General features: G+C 45.7%; 1 protein-coding gene across 1 annotated transcript in view; it reads left to right on the top strand.

The window, feature by feature from the left end:
• Window positions 1–22996, top strand: part of mRpS29 (mitochondrial ribosomal protein S29) — a 62114-nt gene extending 39118 nt beyond the window's left edge. Inside the window, exons 6-9 of the mRNA XM_068372824.1 lie at window positions 8410–8570; window positions 20273–20411; window positions 22250–22342; window positions 22705–22996. Of these exons, the coding sequence (XP_068228925.1) occupies window positions 8410–8570; window positions 20273–20411; window positions 22250–22342; window positions 22705–22905 (594 nt within the window). The 3' untranslated portion in view covers window positions 22906–22996. The remainder of the gene's footprint in view (window positions 1–8409; window positions 8571–20272; window positions 20412–22249; window positions 22343–22704) is intronic.
• The last annotated feature ends 2534 nt before the right edge of the window (window positions 22997–25530 follow it).

The following is a 25530-nucleotide window of genomic DNA, read 5'->3' as shown; positions in this document are numbered from 1 at the left end:
CTTGTACTAGGCGTCTTCCGAAGGCCTCTATAGATCCTCACACCGTATGTTCCAATTGTAGGGGTAAATCCTGTCAATTGGAAGATCGATGTGGGGAATGTGCTGGGCTTTCGGAATTCGATTTTAACGAATTCCTCAGATATGCACGTAGGTTAGAGAAGGAGAGAGATAGGAGGAGTTCTTCTCGCTCTGTGGATTTTTCCTCTCCCCATGCCCCTCAACCTTTTCCTTCCCCTGTGGTGGTGACTCCCGAACCTGCTACGAGTGCTCAGCCTGCAATGGCTGATATGTTGCGTGCCATTCAGGCTCTCGGTGAGAAGGTGGAGTCGTTGGTTAGTGACCGCAATCAGCTCTTGGCAGATGTCAGAGAGCTGAAAGCGAAGAGTGCAGTGGGAAGTGTTAGTGCTAGTGATGTGCATAGTGTCAGTGTCAGTGTTGCGCATGAGGGTACATCTGTGCGTGCCAGTCGTCCTCCCAGTCCGGGACCTCTTGCAAGCTCCCAAGCCCAGGGGAGAAGCAATGTCGAAGGACCAAAGGGTTCGGCAGGCCTTGATCGGCGCAGGGATGTATCCTCAGTGGTTGCGGACGTATCTGTTAAGGATCGTCCCATCCACATACAGACGAATGAGCCCTTACATTCCTCGTCTGTGGAAGAAGTTTCCAGGAGGAAACGGTGGACCAAGGTCTCACGGCCGCTCAAACGTAAGGTCCCTTCCGAGTTAGTCCAACGGCCCAGGTGTAGCCACTGGGTCAGTTCGGACTCGCCACAGTCATCTGATGACTGCACACCTCCCAAGAGAGGTAGAGTGGTCCCTCAACAGGCTACTGCTCCGTCTGTTGTTGCTCCAACCACAGTAGACCCTAAGTGGTCCATGCTGCAGACTATGCAGTCTCAGCTTGCGGCATTCATGCAGGAGTATCATGCCGAGAAGGTCAACACCTCTCCTGTTAACCTACAACCCGCAGAGGTTGTGCGCTCAGCAGATACTGCGGCTGCCTGCTCCCACACCCCACCTGTGAGAGCTCCTCCACCGATGCGCAGTCCTCCCTGCCAGACGCATGTTCTTGCTGCACCATCTGCTAACATGCGTGAGCTGCCGCATCAGGAGTTGCCGGGTTCCAGCACTATGCGGCACTCTCCTCAGCCCATGCAGCATGCTCTGCAGACCTTACAGCATGCTCCGCATACCATGCAGCATGAGCCGCATACCTTACAGCATGCTCTGCATACCATACCGCATGCTCCTCAGCCCACCGCAGACCCTCCCACACACCATCCCTCTGCTTTTGTTGTTGCCAGCTCGCAGACTGTCCAGCAGAGGCATGATGTTGGATCCGCAGGTACGCATGCACCCGTTCTGCAGGATTCAGCCGTTCAGCTTGCTGCTCTGCCTTTGCCTCTCACAACTCAACTTTCGGATGATGATGTATCGGATGATGAAGCTGCTCATCTGGATGAACCTCACTCTGATGTTGAAGGACACAAGTCTTCGCCACCCTCCTTAGACTTTCGCAAAGTCCTTGCTTTGTTCAGGGACTTGTATCCTGAGCATTTTGTGTCTGCAACCCCTCGTTCTCCTCCCTCCGAGTTTGCTCTGGGCATGCAGTCTGCTGCACCTGCCTTCACCAAGCTTGTTCTCGCCAGATCATCTAGGAGAGCTTTGAGGGTTATGGGGGACTGGTTGCATTCCAAGAAGCAACTGGGAAGGACCTCTTTTTTGTTTCCTCCTCCCAAGCTGGCTTCTAAGTCGAGCGTCTGGTATGCCACGGGAGAGGAACCTGGCTTGGGGGTTCCTGCCTCTGCCCAGGCCGACTTCTCAAGTCTGGTTGACTCTCCCCGCAGGTTGGCTATGAGACGTTCGAAGATCTGCTGGTCCTTTTCCGATCTAGATCATATGTTGAAGGGAGTCTTTCGTGCCTTCGAGATATTCAACTTCCTAGATTGGTGTTTGGGAGCCTTAAGCAGGAAGACTTCCCCTTCAGATAAGGACTCGGCCATGCTGATCATGTCTAGCATGGACAAGGCAATTCGGGATGGGTCTGGTGAACTTGCCGCTTCATATGTATCAGGAGTCCTCAAGAAGAGAGAACATCTTTGCTCCTTCTTATCTGCTGGTATCACTCCTTGCCAGAAGTCAGAGTTGTTGTTTGCTCCTCTCTCCAAGTGTCTGTTTCCGGAGGAGTTGATTAAGGGGATGGCTGCCTCACTTATCCAGAAGGATACTCATGATCTAATGGCTTCTTCTGCACGTAAGGCTAAAACCTTACCTTCCGTGCCTAGACCCTTCCGCCCTGCAGCAGTTGATACTCCTGCTTCTAGGTTCATCCCGCCCTTTCGTGGCAGAACCTCCAGCAGAGGAGGTACCCGTGCAGACAGTCACCGTGGCAAGTCCAAGAAGGGTTCCAAGTCCGCAAAAGGCAAGTTTTGACTGCCTTCCTCTCCAGACAGCAGTAGGAGCCAGACTCAAGACCTTCTGGCAAGCTTGGGAGAGCAGAGGTGCAGACGCTCAGTCTGTGAAGTGGCTAAGGGAGGGATACAGAATTCCGTTCTGCCGCAATCCCCCTCTAGCTACATCTCCCATCAACCTCTCTCCCAACTACAAGGAGAAGGACAAGAGGCTAGCGTTGCAACAAGAGGTGTCGCTCTTGCTACAAAAGGAAGCAGTGGTCATAGTCCGGGATCATCAATCCCCGGGCTTTTACAACCGTCTCTTCCTGGTAGCCAAGAAGACAGGAGGTTGGAGACCGGTGCTGGACGTCAGTGCTCTCAATGCTTTTGTCACCAAGCAGACGTTCACGATGGAGACGACGAAGTCGGTCCTAGCAGCGGTCAGGCAGGAGGACTGGATGGTCTCGTTAGACCTGAAAGACGCATACTTTCACGTTCCCATCCATCCAGACTCCCAACCTTTCCTAAGATTCGTCTTTGGAAAGGTTGTGTACCAGTTCCAAGCCCTGTGCTTTGGCCTAAGCACGGCACCTCTTGTGTTTACGAGACTGATGAGGAATATTGCGAAATTCCTTCACTTGGCAGACATCAGAGCCTCCCTCTATTTAGACGACTGGCTTTTAAGAGCTCCCACAAGTCGTCGCTGTCTGGAGAATCTCAGATGGACTATGGATCTGACCAAGGAACTGGGCCTCCTGGTCAATTTAGAGAAGTCCCAGCTCGTCCCATCCCAGACCATTGTCTACCTGGGTATGGAGATTCAGAGTCGAGCTTTTCGGGCTTTTCCGTCGGCCCCAAGGATCAACCAAGCCCTAGAATGCATCCAGAGCATGCTGAGAAGGAACCGATGCTCAGTCAGGCAGTGGATGAGTCTAACAGGGACACTTTCATCGCTGGCCCTGTTCATCGAGTTAGGGAGACTCCACCTCCGCCCCCTTCAGTATCATCTAGCTGCTCACTGGATAAAGGACATGACGCTAGAGACGGTCTCAGTTCCTGTTTCCGAAGAGATGAGGTCTACTCTAACGTGGTGGAAGAACAGCATTCTTCTCAAGGAAGGTCTACCTTTGGCTGTTCAGACCCCCGACCACCGTCTCTTCTCGGACGCATCAGACTCGGGCTGGGGTGCGACATTGGACGGACAGGAATGCTCGGGAACATGGAATCAGGAGCAAAGGACACTTCACATCAATTGCAAGGAGTTGTTGGCGGTTCATCTGGCCTTGATAAACTTCAAGTCCCTCCAGCTAAACAAGGTGGTGGAGGTGAACTCCGACAACACCACAGCCTTGGCTTACATCTCCAAGCAGGGAGGGACTCATTCGAGGAAGTTGTTCGAGATCGCAAGGGACCTCCTCATTTGGTCAAAAGATCGAAAGCTCACGCTGGTAACGAGGTTCATTCAGGGCGATATGAATGTCATGGCAGATCGCCTCAGCCGGAAGGGTCAGGTCATCCCCACAGAGTGGACCCTTCACAAGAATGTTTGCAGCAGACTTTGGGCCCTGTGGGGTCAGCCAACCATAGATCTGTTCGCTACCTCGATGACCAAGAGGCTCCCGTTGTATTGTTCTCCGATTCCAGACCCAGCAGCAGTTCACGTGGATGCCTTTCTGCTGGATTGGTCCCATCTCGACCTGTATGCATTCCCGCCGTTCAAGATTGTCAACAGGGTACTTCAGAAGTTCGCCTCTCACAAAGGGACACGGCTGACGTTGGTTGCTCCCCTCTGGCCCGCGAGAGAATGGTTCACAGAGATACTGCAATGGCTGGTCGACGTTCCCAGGACTTTTCCTCTAAGAGTGGACCTTCTGCGTCAACCTCACGTAAAGAAGGTACACCCAAACCTCCACGCTCTTCGTCTGACTGCCTTCAGACTATCGAAAGACTCTCAAGAGCTAGAGGCTTTTCAAAGGAGGCAGCCAGAGCGATTGCCAGAGCAAGGAGGACATCCACTCTCAGAGTCTATCAGTCTAAATGGGAAGTCTTCCGAAGCTGGTGCAAGGCCAATGCAGTTTCCTCAACCAGTACCACTGTAACCCAGATTGCTGACTTCCTGTTACATCTAAGGAACGTAAGATCCCTATCAGCTCCTACGATCAAGGGTTACAGAAGTATGTTGGCAGCGGTTTTCCGCCACAGAGGCTTGGATCTTTCCACCAACAAAGATCTACAGGACCTCCTTAGGTCTTTTGAGACCTCAAAGGAACGTCGGTTGTCCACTCCAGGCTGGAATCTAGACGTGGTCCTAAGGTTCCTTATGTCATCAAGATTTGAACCGCTCCAATCAGCCTCTTTTAAGGACCTCACATTAAAAACTCTTTTCCTCGTGTGCTTAGCAACAGCTAAAAGAGTAAGTGAGATCCACGCCTTCAGCAGGAACATAGGTTTCACATCTGAAACGGCTACATGTTCCTTGCAGCTCGGTTTTTTGGCTAAAAACGAGCTTCCTTCACGTCCTTGGCCTAAGTCGTTCGAGATCCCAAGCCTGTCCAACTTGGTGGGGAACGAACTGGAGAGAGTACTTTGCCCAGTTAGAGCTCTTAGGTACTATCTAAGAAGGTCAAAACCTTTACGAGGACAATCAGAAGCCTTATGGTGTGCTATCAAGAAGCCTTCGCTACCAATGTCTAAGAACGCAGTTTCTTACTACATCAGGCTTCTGATTAGAGAAGCACATTCTCATCTGAAGGAAGAAGACCTTGCTTTGCTGAAGGTAAGGACACATGAAGTGAGAGCTGTGGCTACTTCAGTGGCCTTCAAACAGAACCGTTCTCTGCAGAGTGTTATGGATGCAACCTATTGGAGAAGCAAGTCAGTGTTCGCATCATTCTATCTCAAAGATGTCCAGTCTCTTTACGAGAACTGCTACACCCTGGGACCATTCGTAGCAGCGAGTGCAGTAGTAGGTGAGGGCTCAGCCACTACATTCCCATAATCCCATAACCTTTTTAACCTTTCTCTTGAATACTTTTTATTGTTGTTTTTGGGTTGTACGGTCGGCTAAGAAGCCTTCCGCATCCTGGTTGATTTGGCGGGTGGTCAATTCTTTCTTGAGAAGCGCCTAGGTTAGAGGTTGTGATGAGGTCCTTTAGTATGGGTTGCAGCCCTTTATACTTCAGCACCTAAGAGTCGTTCAGCATCCTAAGAGGACCGCTACGCTCAGTAAGGAAGACGTACTTAATAAAGGCAGAGTAATGGTTCAAGTCGACTTCCTTACCAGGTACTTATTTATTTTATGTTTGTTATTTTGAATAACTAATAAAATGAAATACGGGATACTTAGCTTCTTTGTTAACATGTATGCTGGTCTCCACCCACCACCCTGGGTGTGAATCAGCTACATGATCATCGGGTAAGATTAATATTGAAAAATGTTATTTTCATTAGTAAAATAAATTTTTGAATATACTTACCCGATGATCATGAATTAAAGAACCCGCCCTTCCTCCCCATAGAGAACCAGTGGACCGAGGAGAAAATTGAGTTTTTGTTGACAAGAAGTACTTGAGTACCTGACCACAGATGGCACTGTTGAGTACACCCCCACCTGGATAGCGATCGCTGGCGTATCCCGACCGTAGATTTCTGTCGGGCAACGGAGTTGACAGCTACATGATCATCTGGTAAGTATATTCAAAAATTTATTTTACTAATGAAAATAACATTTTTAACACGTAAAATTGCAGTGCTTTACCTTAAAGCAAGATGATATAAGCCCAAGGGCTCCAACAGGGAAAAATAGCCAGTGAGAAAAGGAAATAAGGAAATAGATAAACGATATGAGAAATTATTAACAATTAATAAAATATTTTAGGAAGAGTAATATCAAAACAGGTATTTCAAATATAAACTATAAAAAGAATTATGTCAGCCTGTTCAACATAAAATCATTTGCTGCAAGTTGGAACTTTTGAAGTTCTACTGTTTCAACTACCCGATTAGGAAGATCATTCCACAACTTGGTCACAGCGGGAATGAAGCTTCTAGAATACTGTGTGGTATCGAGTCTCATGATGCAGAAGGCCTGACTATTAGAATTAATTGCATGCCTAGTATTACGAACAGGATGGAACTGTCCGGGAAGATCTGAATGTAAAGGATGGTCAGAATTATGAAAAACCTTATGCAACATGCACAACAAACTAATTGAACGATGGTGCCAGAGGTAAATGTCTAGATCAGGAATAAGAAATTTAATAGACCGTAAGTTTCTGTCCAACAGAATGTGAGAAACAGCAACTGAAAACCAGACAGGAGAATAATACTCAAAACGAGGTAGAGTGAAAGAATTAAAACACTTCTTCAGAATAGATTGATCACCGAAAATCTTAAAAGACTATTAATAAGTCAATTTTTTGAGCAGTTGAAGAATACTTTTTGTATCAGAGAAAAGAAATTAATTTTTCCATTACAATCTGTACTGTACAACATAAAGCCCATTATTACTAACGACTGTTATTAATCGCGGAATTATTATAGGATGACAGTCACTTCAATGAATATCGTTTTTTTTTTTTTTTTTTTTTTTTTTTTTTTTTTTTTTTTAATATAAAATTACAGTGCTTTACTCTTATTTAGAGATAATTACATAAAACAAATTTTTTGAAAAATATTATAATCAGGTCACAATGAATGGAAAAACATTTCGGTTGTTTAGAGTGAAATACAATTGAGAATAAAGCAAACTTTTGAAAAATTTATTTTGTAATCAGCAGTGAAACAAATAAATATGCAAATGAAGCTTATTATAGAGTAAGTGAGCAAGTATATCCCCGATGGTGACAAATCTCGTATGTAGCTTGAGTAGCGGATCCGCGAACTCATAGTGAAGGGGTGAACAACAATGAAATAGATCTTTCATAGGTAAACTATAAAAAAAGACTTGTGTTAGCCTGTTAAACATGAAAACAATTGCTGCAAGTTTGAACTTCTGAAGTTCCACTGATTCAACTGCCAGATTAGGAAGATCATTTCACAACTTGGTCACAGCTGGAATAAAACTTATAGAATGCTATGTAGTAGTGCTTAGCGTCCTCTATACTGTATCTCTATGATGAAGTGTTATGAGGTTGCTAAACTCACCTTTGATTCGCACGAGGCGAAGAAGGTTATCGTGTACAGGAAGGAAAAGAACCTTCCAGTCTCATTCTAGAGTACTGTACTGCCTTTCACCTAAGAGTAAATTTCCTAATTAACGAACAAAAGGTTTGTCTCTACATAGGAATAAATAAAAAATTATAAAAAATAAATTTGATTTTTCTTAGCTTTACAAGCCTGAGGCTTTCAAGTTATATTTCCTCAAACTATTCCCTTCAGTCATGAGGCTAAAGGTCAAAAGTGACGATATTCAGTAGAGCAGGTGGGTTGTTCCTCTACCTGCAACCTTCAAATTACCTCACCTGCTTTGCTCACAATTCAGTGACCATTGAAGATGTACTCCCAATTAAGACTGGGATTTGTATATTATTATTATTATTATTATTATTATTATTATTATTATTATTATTATTATTATTATTTGCTAAGCTGCAACCCTAGTTGGAAAAGCAAGATGCTATAAGCCCAGGGGCCCCAACAGGGAAAATAGCCCTGTGAGGAAAAGAAACTAGGAAAAATAAAATATTTTAAGAACAGTAACATTAAAATAAATATTTCCAACATAAACTATAAAAAATTTAACAAAACAAGAGGAAGAGAAATTAGATAGAATAGTGTGCCAGAGTGCACCCTCAAGCAAGAGAACTCTAACCCAAGACAGTGGAAGACCATGGTACAGAGGCTATGGCACTACCCAAGACTAGAGAACAATGGTTTGATTTTAGAGTGTCCTAGGAAATATAAAAAATACAAATTACTTTAATTTTTTTCATGTCTACAGTACATTCATTACGAAATTCGTTATCAAAACTTCAATAATTTACTTTATATTTAGAAGTAACATGTATATTTAATTGTAGATAACAACAAGTGAACAGTATACCTGGTCACGGAGAGAGACTACAGAAGCTGGGTCACCAATAAGTATGTTAATAGAGCACGGGATCAATCGAAGTCGTTATGCTTCTGATGTTGTTGTGGCTGTGGTTGCTGAACTTAAGAAGTGCGCAACAGAAGGAAGGTAATGTGTTTCAAGATTGTTTCTGATTTTCCTCTTATTCAGGGTTACTGCTGAATTGGTCTTAATTTTTCAATAAACTAAGTATCATTAGCTCAAGAAAAAATTAATTACTATACTATGTATAAATCTTATGTATCTTAGAACAATGTTGAGGAAAAAATAGTAGAGATTTGAATATTGACAATCAGTGGCTTGTAGAGTTAAGTGGAGTTTGACTCTCATTTGATCAGCTGTTTACCTGGCATGTATTACATACACAATCTCCAATCAAATATAGGCTACAGTATATTCATGTAATGTATTGAATAACATCACAGCTCTTATGTTTATAATAATGAATATGTAATTGGTTGTGTATCACTAGCCAATATCTTGGCATTCCATTGTATACCACAGTAGCAAATGTAAAGATCCCACTAATAGTTGCTATATTTATAAGTGTAACTTCAAAGAACATATAAAAATATATCTATTCTAGTACTATATCTATCATGCTTTTTGGTTCTAAACATTTAGTGACTTTTGGGGCCTTTTTTCTTTTTGTTGTTTTCATGCCTTTACTTTATTCAGTTACCCAGAAGATTTTAATGATATGCATTGAAACAGCTGATGATATCAAAAGTGTAGCTAAGAGAAATATTTCCCTGCAATAAACAAATACAGTATGTAGAAAGTTTTTACAACAAACAAGCTTCTTTTTAGCTTTAATTTTTCAAATCATATTTGTTCCGTAATTGGAATACAAACCTACGCTATTTATTTAGGGGTATTACTTTCTGCGAAGCTGAAATGACAAGCCATTAAAATTTAGCGAGGGTTAACTACCCACACCTCTAGTTAAGGGGGGTAGGGGGGTAGCTTGCTACCACTCACACACTAGTGATTTAGCTCACTTTACTTTTGGCTCAGATTGTAAATAGCTCCAGGTTTGTATGCTAGGAAAAATACAAATTACTTCCAAATTTTTCATACTTATTTTTAAGGACAGGGGACTCCAAAAGAAAATATCTAAGAACACTATTTCTTTTTGGTTGCGTGAAATCATTCTTAGACCACATAGATCCTCAGGGGAAGCGTCACCATGGCCTCCCTTCAGCACTTGATGACCGTGGACTTGCTGCAACTCCTGCATTCCGCAAGAATCACTCAGTAGCCCCAATTTCTTAGTGCAGGAGTCTGGAGGAGACAAAGCACTTTCAAAGGCTTTAAAAAGATTGTACTTAAAGGTCTTTGGACAAATTTTCCTTATGTCCTAGTGTTGCAGCTCAACAAATAGTTTAACTTATGCTCTTACGGGACACCTAAATAACCCTTTATCACATCAAACATTCTCTCCATTATAAGGGTGTGAAATGTGGATTAAGTCTGCAAATGTACTGTACTCACAAGAAGTGGACCTGTAGTACAGTACTGACTTGGATCACACTTTGATGCAAGTAAGAATAACAGTTTTTAAATTAGGAATATTTGTCATAATTTTTTTATGCCAAAATTTTGTACAGTTTCACCCCACTTCATGAGCCAGTTAGACTGCCCTTGTATACTATACTTTTGGCTTTTACATAAAGCATTTTTATCTATAGTAAATGTTTTAGAGTAAGTGATTGCTTCTTAATGGAGACTTCCTCCGACCTAAGGAAGAGTCCCATTTAAATGACTCAGAAGTTTGATTCTACATAGCAATAACTATACATTTTAAAATAATTTGTATTTTTCTTAGCTATAAAAACAGTTTGTTCCTTAACCGAAATACAAACCACGCTATTTACAGAGGGTTTACCTTTTAGCGCAGCTGAAATGACGAGCCAATAGTTTTAACGAGGGTTAATTACCCCCGCGCTAGTTAGCAGGGGGTGGGGAAGGGTAGCTTGCTACCCCTCCCCCCTCCACACACCGGTGACTTTCTTCACTTCACTTTTGGCTCGGCGGTGATCAGACGTGTCTGCTCATCGTCCTCGTGACAGCCTTTAATTTTCTGCTTTTTCTTTTCAGCGTGTGTGTTGGTTGGAAGTTGACCTTCATTATTATTTCTTTACAATGCGTACATGCCCTGGAGTTGCCGGTCGTCCTTGTGGGACTTTCATGTCGGACGTAACTACGGATCCGCACACCCTCTGCCCTCAATGTCGGGGCCGACGGTGTGACCAGGAGAACATGTGCCATGAGTGCAGGGAGTGGTCTGCCTCCCAGTGGGAGAGGTTTGGCCGTCGGCGTAAGAAGAAGTCCAAGAGAGACCGTTCTCCTTCGGGGTTAGCCTTGAAGGAGGAAGGTTCTCGGGACTCTTCTTCCGCCGCCCAAACCTCCTCCGAAGCTCCCCCTCGTCCGCCTCCTAAGGAGAGTCGGCCGAGTGGGAGCGCAGGCCCTAGTTCTGTTTACCGACCTTGGGTGGGGGGAGAGGGCGTCGCCTCCCATAGCGAGGTGGTTCGCCCTCCTCCTACGGGGGAGGTTATTGATAATGCCTTAACCAATGATGATCTTTTACAGATTTGGTCGTCCCTGGGACTCAAGGGCTTGCCCTCCAGGGTCGCTTTTATTGACCTTGTCTCGTTGGGGGCCGCTGTTAAGCAGTCGCCGGCGGTAGCAGAGGTAGACCCTCTGTCTATTGTCGATGCGTGGTGACAGAGGCCTCCGACGTGGCTGGGCAATCCGCCGCAGGTGCTGTTGCGGATGATGGTGCTAAAGGCTCTCCTCCCCCTTCCGTACATCCTTCGAAGGGGGAAGTGAGTCCTTCGGTCTCTGCTGCTGCTCAGCTTCCTTCTGAGGGAAGTGCTTTGACGGAGACTCCCCTTCGGAGGACCGATGGTCCCGACGATCTTCCCCGAGGCCGCCTCCGCCGTAAGGCTCACCGTCCGCTACACCGCAAGGGCCTCCCTTCCCCTTACAGGGGGACTAAGAGGCGCCTTTTTGGGTCTTCATCCTCCGAGGGGGACTCTCCTCGTCAGCCTCAACCTACAGCTCCGTCCTCCTTGAACCTCTCTGCAGACTGTTCACCCTCTCCTGCCAGATCTTCGCCTTCTGGAGAACTCGTCACCCGACGGGCAACGGTCCCTTCTGGGCTAAGGGATCCTTCCCTTCCACGAGCAGTGCTAGTGCACAGGCGCTCTCCTGCCTGCCAGCGCTCTCCTGATCTTCAGCGCTCTCCTGCCTGCCAGCGCTCTCCTGATCTTCAGCGCTCTCCTGCTCGTCGGCGATCTCCTGCTCGCCGACGCTCACCTGCTCGTTGGCTCTCTCCTGATGTTCGCCCTCCTCGCCAGCGCTCTCCTGCTCGTCAGCTCTCTTCTGAGCGTCAGCGCTCATTTGAGGACCATCGCCCTTGCGGTCTCTGACCATCCTATAGCTCCTGCTGAGCTTCCTGCTCACCATCTGCCTGGTCCTGTGGCTACGCAACATCGTGCTGCGCGTGTGTCAAAAACACATGTTCGCCATCGCGCCAGCGATCTTCCAGTTCCTGCTCGTGAACGCGCCGCACCACCTGCCGCGCCACCTGCCGCGCCACCTGTCCTTTCACGTGACACGCGTCGACCTTCTGCTCGCCAGCGATCTCCGGCTCGCCAGCGATCTCCGGCTCGCCAGCGATCACCTACGCGCCAGCGATCACCTCCTCGCCTGCGTTCACCTGCTCGCCAGCGCGCACAGGCGATCTTAGTATCGCCTATTCAACAGCGACAGCCGGCGCGCCAACGTTCTCCAACGCTTCTGAAGGAACATGGTTCGCCAGCTACTAGTTTGCCATCACGCGATCGCCCTCCTGCGCATGCTGCTCGCCATCGCACGATCGCCCTCCTGCGTATGCTGATCACCATCGCTCCCCATCACGCGATCGCCCACCTGCGCATGCTGCTCGCCATTGCGCGATCGCCCTCCTGTGCATGCTGATCGCCATCGCTCCCCATCGCGGGATCGCTCACCTGCGCATGCTGCTCGCCATCGCTCTCCATTGCGCGGTCGTTCACCTGCGCATGCTGCTCGCCATCGCTCGCCAACGCGTCGACATGACACATCGCGCCATCGCTAACCTGCACGACCGCGCTCACCAGCTCATCATCGATCGCCTGTGGATCTACATCGCCAGCAGTCTTCCTCACCCACGCGGCAGCGCGTTTCCTCGCCGTCGCGCCAACGCTTGCGTTCGCCGCCTCGGACACGCGTTCATTCACCTGCCCACCCTCGCGCCCACTCGCCCACTCGCCTGCGCGCCCGCGTGACCGCTCGCCTGCGTGCCCACGCGATCATTCGCCTGCGCGCCCGCCGCGCCCGCGCGACCGTTCGCCTGTGCGCCCGCGCGATCATCCACCTGCGCGCCCGCGCGATCGCTCGCCCGCGCTCCCGCGTGACCATTCGCCCTCGCGCGACCATCGTTCGCGGCGAATTCCGCAGCCGGTGGTAGCAGCAGGAACGCGTGCTCCTAGACGGCACTCGGGATCACCTCCACCCAAACACAGGTTGGTAGTGCAGGACGAGGAGAGGTTAGTACATCATTCTTCCCCACCTTCTTTTCAGGCAGGTACCGTGGTGTCCACTCCAAAGGATCGCCCGATCCCTTTCCCTTTAGCGAGGATTTCGGACTCTGTGTCCTTGGAGCAACAGACTTGGTTTGGTCCTCTGGCACGGGCGTTAGTGAGGGTTGTGAAACCAGCACTCGCCGACCAGGGTAACAAACCAAAGGCTGTCTCTCCTACACTGAAGAGAAAGAGAGGAGTGGACTTCGTGGTGACTTCCCCCAGGGCGAAGTTGGTTCCCAAGAGGTTGGTCGCAAAGGTCCCTTCTCCTGCACGAGTGCTCTCTCCTTCTCCCGTGGACGAGGCCTTTCCATCCTCAGGTGATTCCAGTGGGGCGGTAGTCTTCCCCTCGGCACCAGGGGGGGAGACTTCGCTTCATGCAGGAGAATCGTCTCGTGAGGAAGGGGCCCCTCGAACCTCGTTGTTGGGATCCTGTATCCCTCCCAGGAGGGAATCCAAGGACTCCAAGACCGTCCCTAAATCCTCTGCAAGGATTCGTCAGGAACCCACGACTACCCGGGGGAAGAGATCCCTGGGGCAGGAGACTTAGCTGCCAGCCCGCAGGGAGGAGAACAGCAAGAATCCGAACATGCCTTCTGGCAGGTCCTAAGCCTGATAAGGTAACTTAACGGGCTTATGGATCCTGTCATCGCCCCCTGTGAAGGCAAAGACACGATTTTGGATGAAGTGTTTGACGTTCGGAAGGCCCCTAAGACCAGTGCGTCTCTGCCCTGGTCTCGGGGGCTGAAGAGTGCCAGGGCTAGGGCCAACGCTCAGCTCGCACTTCTTGCCTCCTCCAGTCGTTCCACTGCCGGGAACAAGCTCATCCCTCCTCCTCGTCTTCAGCAGAGGAGGTATTTCGAGATCCTGGGTGAGCACAACCTCGCTCTTCCTCTCCATCACTCTGTGGAGGAGCTGGCGAAGGGAGTTCCCCTTGAGAAACTCTCTGCCCGGCAGGTGTCGTTCTCGGCGGCAGAGATCCTTAGCCACGAGAAGGTCGCTAAGTGTGCCATGCAGGCCACTTCGTGGCTGGACTTTTGGCTAGGATCTCTGGGCATCCTATTGCGATCGGAGGACTTGTCCAAGGAGACCAATAGGAAGGCCCTGGAGACCTTCTTGCTCTCGGGCACCCGCTCCATCGAGTTTTTGGCGCACCAGGTTACCACCCTGTGGGCCAACTCTGTGTTGAAGCGTTGCGATGCTGTGTCCGAGAGATTCCATCCGAAGGTCCCCGCCGTGGATGTGTGTAGGCTCCGACAGGCTTCCCTTCTGGGGGAGAACCTGTTTGAGCTTCAAGACATGGAGCGAACGGCTGAGAGGTGGAGGAAATCCAGCACGGACTCCCTCCTCCATAGGGCCCTTACAACTCGGCCCTATAAGCCTCCAGCCCCGCCACAACAGCAGCAACAGCCTCGTAAGGCTCCCAAACAGGCACCGGCAGCTAAGAAGGTGGTGTCTAAGCCCCATCCCTTTCCAGCCAAGGTCAAGAGGGGCGGTAAGTCCTCCAGGGGAGGCAAGACTTCTAGGGGTGGCGGCCGCGGCCGCAAGCCCTAGGGATGGCAGTCCCCCTGCGTGTCCACCTGTGGGGGGATGCCTTCAGCGTTGCGTCCGCAGGTGGCAGCAACACGGGGCCGATGCTTGGACGGTCTCAGTGATCGGCCAAGGCTATCGCGTCCCGTTTACAACATCTCAACCTCCCCTGACAGCGAATCCAGTGTCGTTGAGCTCCTATGCCACGGGATCGGCAAAGGGGCTGGCCCTTCAGGCCGAAGTCGAGACCATGCTCGAGAAGGGTGCTCTCCAGGAGGTCGTGGACGGATCCCCAGGCTTCTTCAGTCGACTCTTTCTTGTAGAGAAGGCTACTGGAGGCTGGAGACCCGTCATCGATCTTTCAGCTCTGAACAGGTTTGTCAAACAAACCCGGTTCAGCATGGAGACAGCAGACACGGTCAGACTTGCGGTGAGACCACAAGACTTCATGTGCACACTGGATCTAAAGGACGCGTACTTCCAGATCCCAATCCATCCATCTTCCAGGAAGTACCTGAGATTTTGCCTAGACAACAAGATCTACCAGTTCAAGGTGCTGTGTTTCGGTCTCTCCACAGCTCCTCAGGTGTTCACCAGAGTGTTAACCCCGATTTCATCTTGGGCGCACAGGAACGGCATTCGTCTCCTTCGTTACCTGGACGATTGGCTGATCCTAGCAGACTCGGAGTCGACCCTTCTTCGGCACCGAGACAGGCTTCTGGATCTTTGCCAGGATCTGGGGATCGTGGTAAACCTCGAGAAGTCCTCTCTGCAGCCGTCCCAACGACTGGTTTATCTAGGCATGCTAATAGACACCAATCTCCACAAAGCCTTTCCATCAGACGACCGGATAGCAAGACTGAGGAGGGTGGCGGAACCCTTCCTCAGGCGAAAAGAACTCCCCGCCCAATTGTGGTTGCGTCTCTTAGGCCACCTATCCTCCCTGGCCCGTCTGGTTCCAAACAGCCGCCTCAGGATGAGATCTCTTCAATGGCGGCTCAAGTCCCGGTGGAATCAAGGATCCGATTCCCCGGACATTCTGATCCCAATGGGGTCTCTGGAACAGACGGACTTGCGGTGGTGGCTGGTCGACGAGAACCTGCGGAAGGGAGTGAGTCTTCTCGTCCTCCCCCCGGAATTGACTCTGTTTTCGGACGCGTCAAAAGAAGGCCTTTGGTCAGAATCAGAAAAGTGCCTACACATCAACCTGCTAGAATTGAAGGCCATCTTTCTGGCTCTTCAGCAGTTCCAACGGTCCCTGGCGGGTCACTCCGTGGTGGTGATGAGCGACAACACCACGGTAGTGGCTTATATCAACAAGCAGGGAGGCACTTTTTCGCAACAGCTATCCCATCTTGCAGTAGAGACTCTGAGGTGGACCGAAACCCACTCGATAACACTATCAGCTCGCTTCATTCCTGGCAAGAGGAATGTGTTCGCCGACAGTCTGAGCAGGGCTTCGCAGATAGTGAGTACCGAGTGGTCTTTGGATCCTCAGATAGCCAACAAAGTCCTGACTTTGTGGGGTTCCCCGACTGTGGACTTGTTCGCGACAGCCTTGAACTTCAAGCTGCCCCTGTACTGCTCCCCAGTCCCGGACCCCAAGGCACTCTGGCAAGATGCTTTCCAGCAACGGTGGGACACATCGACGTGTACGCCTTCCCACCGTTCTGTCTGATGAGAAGGGTGCTCAACAGGACCAGACTATCGGTCAACTGTTCGATGACTCTGGTAGCTCCACTATGGCATCACGCGGAATGGTTTCCGGACCTTCTGCAGCTCCTGACGGAACTCCCGAGGGAGCTTCCTCCACGACACGAGTTTCTCAGACAACCCCACTCCGGCGTCCCTCACAGGGCCGTAGCGTCGCTTCGGCTTCACGCCTGGAGACTATCCAGCGTCTCCTCGCGGAGAGAGGCTTTTCGCAACAGGTTGCGGAGAGAATGTCTCGGCACCTGCGAAGGTCCTCTGAAGGAGTCTACCAAGCAAAGTGGAGAGTCTTTTGTGGTTGGTGTCGTGGAAGGGGTATCTCTCCACTCGATGCCACTATTCCAGCAATAGCGGACTTCTTCGTGTATCTGCGGGAAGAAATGCACCTTTCTGTTTCGGCAGTGAAAGGCTATCGCTCAGCCTTAAGCTTGGCCTTCAGATTGAAGGGCGTGGATATTTCTTCATCGCTAGAACTCTCTTTACTCATACGTAGCTATGAGCTTACCTGCCCCCAGTCGGAAGTGAGACCCCCTCCTTGGAACGTGGTTCGAGTCCTCAGGTCTCTTAAGAGACCTTCCTTCGAGCCATTACGCCAGGCCTCCGATCGCCACCTGTCTTGGAAGACGGCTTTCCTACTCGCCTTGGCTTCGGCCAAGCGAGTTAGTGAACTTCATGGTCTCTTGTACGACATCGCCCATTCAAGGGGATGGGGGGAGGTAACGTTCAGGTTCGTCCCTGAGTTTGTTGCCAAGACTCAGAATCCTGGAGTGCTGGATCCTCGGTTCGACTCTTTCAGGATCGCGAGTCTCCGTTCTGTAACAAGCGACCCAGACCAGCTGCTACTATGTCCAGTGAGGTGTCTGAGGCACTACTTGAAGAGAACGGCTGCAGTCCGTCCTCAGGTGCGAGCTTTGTTTTTGAGCACAGGCAGGACTAAGAGGAGGGTCACCAGGAACACCATCTCAGCTTGGATTCGAAGGGTTATCCACCATGCCCTGAATCCTGACCCTCCTCCGTCACGTCGCCCTCGGGCCCACGATGTCAGGGGTATTGCTACATCCATGGCCTTCAAGAGAAACTTCTCTGTGACGCAGGTACTTCAAGCTGGGGTCTGGAAGCGTCAAACGACCTTCACAGCCCACTACCTGCAAGACGTGACCCAAAGGAGCCTCGATACGTTTTCTATCGGCCCTGTGGTGGCTGCACAACAGCTGGTCTAACCTCAGGCTCCTTTTTGGACAAGTAGCAGTAGGTTGAGGGTGTTGTTACCCGGTCTTAGTCTGCGTGAATGAAAGAGTATGTCTGACCCCTACTTCTTTCTTCATTCTCCCCTCTCTTGGGAAAGCAGCATCCTGGTCCTTGCATAGCTGACCTTGACCTCTGCAGGTAACCCATGCTTCTTTGTGCTCCTAGTATTAAGCTTAATACTGTTGCATCTCCCATACCCTGACGAGGTGGTATTGGGAACGTCCTATCCTAGAATTCCTATCTGAAGGTCTCAAGGTCAACTTCATAGGACGAGTCACACTCTCCTCCTCACACTGCTTATGTAGGCCACTTGTTCCTAGCGATGCTAGGAACTTGTGAGGTACAGGGGCTCCCTCTCTCTAGTGCTGCTCACTGAGGGATCGAGCCCCCGGGCAAGCCGAAGTCAGTAAGGCTGGGGACTTTCCACCCTTCCTAAGGGGTAAGTCACCCTCTGTAAATAGCGTGGTTTGTATTTCGGTTACGGAACAAATGACAAATTCGAAGATAATTTGTATTTTTCCTAACCATACAAACCTTAGCTATTTACACATATGTGCCCGCCATCCCTGACCCCCAAGTCAAGCCCTACCTCTAAGTGAAGTGAAGCAAGTCACCGGTGTGTGGAGGGGGGAGGGGTAGCAAGCTACCCTACCCCACCCCCCGCTAACTAGCGCGGGGGTTATTAACCCTCGTTAAAACTATTGGCTCGTCATTTCAGCTGCGCTAAAAGGTAAACCCTCTGTAAATAGCTAAGGTTTTTATGGTTAGGAAAAATACAAATTATCTTCGAATTTGTCATATTTTAAACAAAGGTCCTGCCTCTATCACTTCACAAGTCTTGACCAGGATGTAACGCTGCCCAGCAGGGGAGTTGCTAAGTAAGCAATTATAGTTGCAATTGAACCCTGTTTTCTTTTTTATTGTCTGATTGTAAAAAACTGACTTAGGAGTAACCCATTTAAATGACTCTGGTTTTCATATCTAGGAAAAATATAAATTCTTTTAGAATACCCATATATAGTTTTTGTGAGGATGAAGCCAATAGAGTTAACTGTAACTATGCTTAGCATACCGGGTAATTTGTATGGCAGAATTTTGACTGAGATTGTTAGGCAGATGACAGTAAAATGTAGTTTTGAAAGTGAAAGAAATGTCGGTTTAGACAAGGAAAGGGTTAATGAAAAGGTTAGGCGAGAAGCTTGAAAATTACTGGGTAAAGCTATATGTTGCCTACATTGACTTACAGTGATATTATGAAGGAAGATGTAGAAGATGTTGGAGCTAATTTGATTAGTTTCTCCAAGCGGTAAAATGTTTCTCTAACGGAAGTGGCACTTAATGGGGAAGTGACTAGTTTTGGGAGAAGTCAGAGAAGATAGTGCTTAGGTGTGGTGTGATAAATTACTAATATATAATAAAATGGTCACAAGAAACTACAGACTTGTGAAAGAATGGGTCTTTGCAAGATAAGAATTTTGAGTGAATGTGAGCAGGATAAGGTGTATGAGAGATGGAAGGGTAGAGCTATGAGTGCTTATATATATGTTGGAGTAGAGTAAGTAGCAGTGGATTTTATATAGGTAGTTTTTATCAAATACTGTACGTATTTCAGATAATGAAAGTATGAGAGTGCAAGTAAAAAAATGAAAAGGTGAAGAAATTTAGAAACCAAGCGGTGTGCAAAAATATGGAGGGAAACATGAAGTGTATTTTCCTTAAAAAAAGTAATAAATGAAGGAATTGTTGATCCAACTCTACCTCTAATGAAATTAATAGTCGTTGTTAAATGGGAAAAAAGTTGAAAGTTACAGAGGTGAAGAATTTATGTAGTATAGTACAGTATATACATTTTATTACTTACTGTAAGAAGAATTGAAATGGTGAGAAATACTGCAATCCTTTCCATACCTGCTCGATACCTCTGAGGGGATACAAATAAACTAAAAGTGTAGATAAGAGTGATTGACCTTTGCTAACTTACTTTAGATTATCCTTTTAATTGTTGTCTACTAATGTCTAATCTCTGTAAACATACACCTTAGTTGATACTAATGCAAAGGATCCAAAGAAATAATAATGATTTATTATTCAAAAGTATTAAAAGTGTCAAACAAAATGATGCAGCTCACTTATCCCATTCTGTGCAGGTAAAGATGAGAACTGGCTGTCACTCAAAAGTTTGCGGCTATGGGAAAGTGCCGATATGCGAAAGATTGATATATGTGATAGGATAGATCAAAATGGTTTGTGATGGCTGTCTTGTGGAAAGAATGGAAGATATCAGGTTGGTGAAGTGTCAGGATAAAGGAGGGGTCAACCACCTAGGAAGAACTGTCTTGATGGTATGGAAGAGCTTCTTAGAAAGGAAGTTTTTCGATATCTTGGGTTTAGAAAGGTGTTTCATGTGCCGGGGGTTCAGTACAGTGCTGATGAACCCTCTTGGTTGGTGTCTGAAGTGGCTGATGTTATGGAAGTTTTCTAGACACAATTCAGCATGTTAGACATGAATCAGGTAATTATTGCTGTTTGTTGAGTGAAATGCGAACAGCCTTGTAGTTGGTGTACAGTACATTCATGTTCACTGCTACTAATGGTATGCAAATCAGTAGGTTAACCTTGGCAGCTGAAGGTCTCACTCAAGGTAATTTTTTTTTTTTTGTCACAGGCATTATGTTTAGCTTAAGAATAGAAATCACTCCAAATATTGTGTTACAGGTGTAAAGTTGCTGTGGTGGTCGATGGTATTAACTCTTTCTTCTGTACATCATCTCGCTACAAGGTGGATGCCGTCTATGTGGAACCCCAGAGATTCACTTTATTTAAAGCATTTATGCCGTGTTTTGATAAGGATTGGGTAAGTTATGTGACGATCAGAAATTACTGATTCTGTATAGTAATTTGTTGTATAAGTATGAGAAAATGAAGGCTTAGATTCAATGTATCAACTTATATATACTGTATGTAGGATTTTCATGGAATTACATTACTCAGCATCCAGAAATCCTGTTAGATAACTTGTTGATTTATAGTACACCTAAATATAAAATAGCAGCAAGATGATATTGTTATAACTTTTGACTGGTGGGGCAAAAGCAAGGATAAACTTCTTCCTGAAGTATAGCAGTGTTAATAGCATAGATCAAAGCAAACCGCAATTTACTGATCAGTTTATCGTTGCGAGCAATATGCACAAATCAAAGTTTATAATTTCTAAAGAATAAGGCACTACTCAAAATTTAGCACAACAGTATATCCAAAGCATCTGTAAATATCTTTGCCTTCGCCAAAATCGAAGATTTTGCGAAGGGTATGTATTTCCCCCTGTCTTTTTAGTCTGTGTTAGTTTGTTTATTTGTGAGTAACTTTATACAAAATGTTTTGTACCAATTTTGACCAGACTTGGTAGTCATGTTGGGTATGACCCAAGGATGTCTTAGGTCCTCATCACTTACATTTTTCAAAGATATCCTGGCTTCTCTGCTACAATATTTCTCACTATGTAATTTCCATATTGGCCGTTCTGAATACGTCACAACAATATTAATAATCAAGTTCTCAGCTGTATTTCTGGCTACTGGGTCCCATATTTCTCCATGAATTGCATGTTGTTCATTATATGATCTTCCCACCTTACTCTAGCAATGAATTTTAGCATCCATGGTCATAATTATTTTGTTTAGTATGTTAGGCTTCTGCTACCTTCAACCAATATGATACATTTTTTATCTTATAGAATCCATTTATATTTTACATACATGAGATCTCCTTCTCAAGCCTTTTAAACTAATTACAATTTCCTAATGTATACAGTAATGCCTCACAACACAAAATTAATTCATTCTGGAGTGGCTTTTTCAAGTGATTTTTTTCGTGTTGTGAGTCACATTATACATGTAAATTTCCTAATTCGTTCCAAACCCTACAAAACACCACATTAAATCTTATAATAAAGCTACAGTACTATATACTGTACCCACAATGAAATACTGTAGAGCGAAATACATTTGAACAATTCAATACACCTAAACTAACTGTTAATACCTGTAAATTAAGTAGTATTACAACATAATGTAGTAATAGATGGAAAATAATACTATACAAACAGTATAATACTGTACATATACAAAATGTAGTTCCATATGTACTGAATTATAGTTACCCTTGTTATAGACTACAGCTACAATTTCTGTTGTCTGAACCCATTTTCTTCAACTCTTTGTGATGGGTGACTATTTTATTTTATTGTCGGCCTGGCTGGCATATCTTTTTTCTCAAAATGAAACATTTTTCGCAAAGTTAGTCATAAAAGTATTCGCATCTCGTTTCACAGCGTAAAAATTTCGTAAGCAGATTCTTTCGTGAAGAAAGGTATGACTGTACTTCATTCTTGTTACCATCTATTACAGTACATTTTGTCATACATTTCTCATTTGTTTCCTGACTTTGTGATGAACTTTACTAAGTATTTATAAAAAAAAATGAATTAATTAATAGGCAATGATATATTATTTATGTAAATGATAATGATCCAATTGAAATCTTGGAGTGTCTAGAATACAGCGTTAATACTCTGATACAGTAATTTTATTTTAAAATTATATTTTTTTTTTCATACAAGTACAAAACACCAAATTTTTCTCACCTTGGTTTTAATTGTACCACTTACAAAATTTTTTTTTTTTTTTTTTTTAGAAAAATGGCTGTATTGTAGGGAGCATTGACCTGAGAGCAAATGATGGTAAAATAAGAGGTTCTCATTTGCCCCATTATCTTTTGCAGAAAACTGTAAGTATAGTGCTTATACTCTGTTTAAATCTGTTTATAATGAGATTGCTTAATTTTCATTGCCTTAAAGTTGAAAATTAGTTTCCCATCGTAGTATGTGTTAGGAACCTTTGAATATCTGGCGATGTGTTCATGGATTTTGAGTTGTATAATTTACCAATTAGTTTAGAGTAATATTAAAGATGATGTATGAATAAAAGTGAAAAAAAGAACATTGCTATAATTTTTATAAATATATCTAACTTTTCAAAACCAAAATAGTATGATCTTAAATTTAAATTTTATATTTCAAACCTGACGATTGATATATTTTGATTTCTTATTAATGTTTCATTGACATTGAGATTACTTCATTTCATTAGGGATGGGAAACTCTAGACCCCTTTGTCCCTATTCCTGTTGAAGACTACGATGACCGAGAAATGAGAAGCATCATTGACTATTACGTTGACCATGAATGGCTGCAGAATATTAATGGTCCTTTGGATCTAGCACGACGTGAGTTAGCTGGTTTGACCAGTCATAATCCTTATGCGGTAATGAGTATATGTAGTTCATTGTAGTTGGTTTGTTATTCATGTATGTTAGTTTCAGGAAAATGTATATAAGAAAATTACTTATAGTCCTTTATGGTAAATAAAAGTTTTGTTTGTAGCTTATTGTTTTACTATCCTTGAGAAAAGAAAGTATTGTATGTTAATTATGAAAATTCATACGGTAGCATTCTTGGGGAATTCAAGTCTGGTGAGTTGTGAAGTATACTTGTAGTATTTGAGATTTTGGGTGCATGAACTTGAAATTGCTAGGAGGGAATCCCTCTTTTTGAAGGTGGATAACTTAAATTTATGGGTTTTAAGTATTTTAGAGTTTTTTTTATTTGTAATGTACTATTCTCTAATAATCTTTTATTTATTTTACTTTAATTTTTATGTTTACTTCTTTCATGGTCTCATGAGCATGAACTTTGTCATGTCTATTTCATACTTCTTGGAAATTAGGTTCTTGTAATTAAGTTCTGTAGCAAGAGTAACTTCAAAAGTATAGTAGTAATATTGTTAATTTATTTATTTATTATAGAATTGTTTAATAAGACTACTGTGAAAGATTTTCCTAGATCATTCGAACAGAATATTTTGCAATTTTCAATGTGGCATAAACAATGGATCCTCTGAGTTGTATTTATTCTTATGGAGATACAAACTTCTGAGTCATTTAAATGGGTTACTCCTTGTTCTGTTTTCTCTGACCAGACAACAAAAAAGAAGGGTTCAGTTGCACCATAACTGGTTGTTTAGCAACCCAACGGCATGGCAGTGTTACGCGTTGCTGTACGGCTTGAGTCACTTCTCTTCTGGTTGCCGTGATGAGGTCTCTAGTATCAATTCTCATCATCCATAGTGAATTACCCTTATACTGCTTAGTCCTTTTCATATAGTGTCACTAATTATGCTTTCATCATCTGTGCGATAATAAGTGTGCTTGAATACAGCTAGCAAGTGTCATGCAATCTTGCCCTGGCTGTGATGGTCGCCCGTGTGGTACCTTCATGAGGCGGGTTAATGTTGATCCGTATCCTTTTTGCCCCTCATGGCGTGGAAAAAGATGATCTCTGGAATCTCCATGTGAGTATTGTAGAGTGTGGCCATCCTCCCAGTGGGAGAGATATTGTTCTCGATGCAAGAAATGAGCTAAGAGAGATTGTTCCCCATCCTCCTCGTTTCTGCTTCGAAAGTTATCTCCCATCCTGCTCCTTCGTGTCTTGAGTCTTCTGAGGCTCCAGTTACGGAGGACGACGGCCATGATTCAATTATTGATGATCATAATTTTATTGATGTTTTGAGCATATGCCTAGTGACCCAAGTCAATGCCTGTGACAGATAGATCCCTTGGCTACGGCTGCTTTGCTCCCTGAGCCGGATCCAATATCATCAACCTTTGTCCGCAATTATTCAGAAGGGCATAGATCTCCCTCCCCTCACACTAGTGTTTTGAGTGGTGAGCCCTGTATGACAGTTTTTATCTGGGATGACTTTTCGTGTTTGGAAGTATCTCCTATTAAGGCGTCGAGAGTCTTACTACCATTCTCGCACATTGAATCCTACAATCAAGACTGCCATTCCCTGGCCTGCCTGTACAGAGGCACCCTTGTTGGAGGATTCATTTTGCCCTTCTCTGGCTCGTACACATGAGCCGGGCTTTCCTCATACCTCCAAGGGTCCTAGGCACCGCTCTCTTCTTATGAGTTCTCTGGACTTATCATAGAACTCCCCATTACAATACATTGAAGTTAGTGGGCTGTCCTTACGCGTTATGACGTCACTAAATGTGCCACCATTCCAACTTTTGATGATATTCCTCTGCGTGATGGCTATGATACTGTGTCTCACAACAATATACGTTCTAATCATGCTACTACAACCCAAGCTCGTATATGAATGGAACCCCTTCGCAGTTGTGTTCCATCGTCAGCTACGGCCCATTGTCAGGTAGCTTCGGGTTACAATCACCAACATCCTGGTTCTCATAACTCAGCAACCATTGACTAAATGAATAACAAACCCCTTGCTTTACCAAGCTGTACTCATACAACTACCTTGCCTAATGTGCGTAATTCTTAGAATTTTACACGTCTTCGGAACAGCAAGAATGTTATTTTTCAGGTGAATCTTCTATTTAGGTTCAAGATAGGAAAAGGGCTCCAGAACCATCTCCCCCTTATCCTCGAGTGATACCACCATCTGCAGCAGATGACGTTGCAGTTATGAGGCGCCGTAGGAGGCGCAGCAGATGGCTTGCCTCAAAGAAATCCTCCTCCTCTCACAGGTCAAGTTCAGAAATGGAACTCCTTCTTATCAGACTTCTGGTCTTCTCTGTTTCTTATCACGTTAGGACTTGGATCTCATCTGCTTCGGACATAGTTCCTCTCTTGTCTTATGTCCTGTCCTATCTCTCTTGAACAATCTCTTCTTCAAGTTTATATATCCATGTATGGGCAGAGTTAATTACAGTGGGCAGTGGTCATCTCCATAGAAGGTGTTCTTTTTAACAATTCTGCATCTCTATTGGCTTCTTCAAAAACGCGCACTTTGATCACGCCGTGGAAGCCTCTAGAAGAAATTTCTGATGCAATCTGGACCACGTGTTAAGTCATAACAATAGGGCAGCACGTGTCTTTCCATGATGACCCC

Source organism: Palaemon carinicauda, chromosome 4 (assembly GCF_036898095.1).
Source record: "Palaemon carinicauda isolate YSFRI2023 chromosome 4, ASM3689809v2, whole genome shotgun sequence".
Lineage (NCBI taxonomy): Eukaryota > Metazoa > Arthropoda > Malacostraca > Decapoda > Palaemonidae > Palaemon > Palaemon carinicauda.
This window is presented reverse-complemented; position numbering and strand designations above follow the sequence as displayed.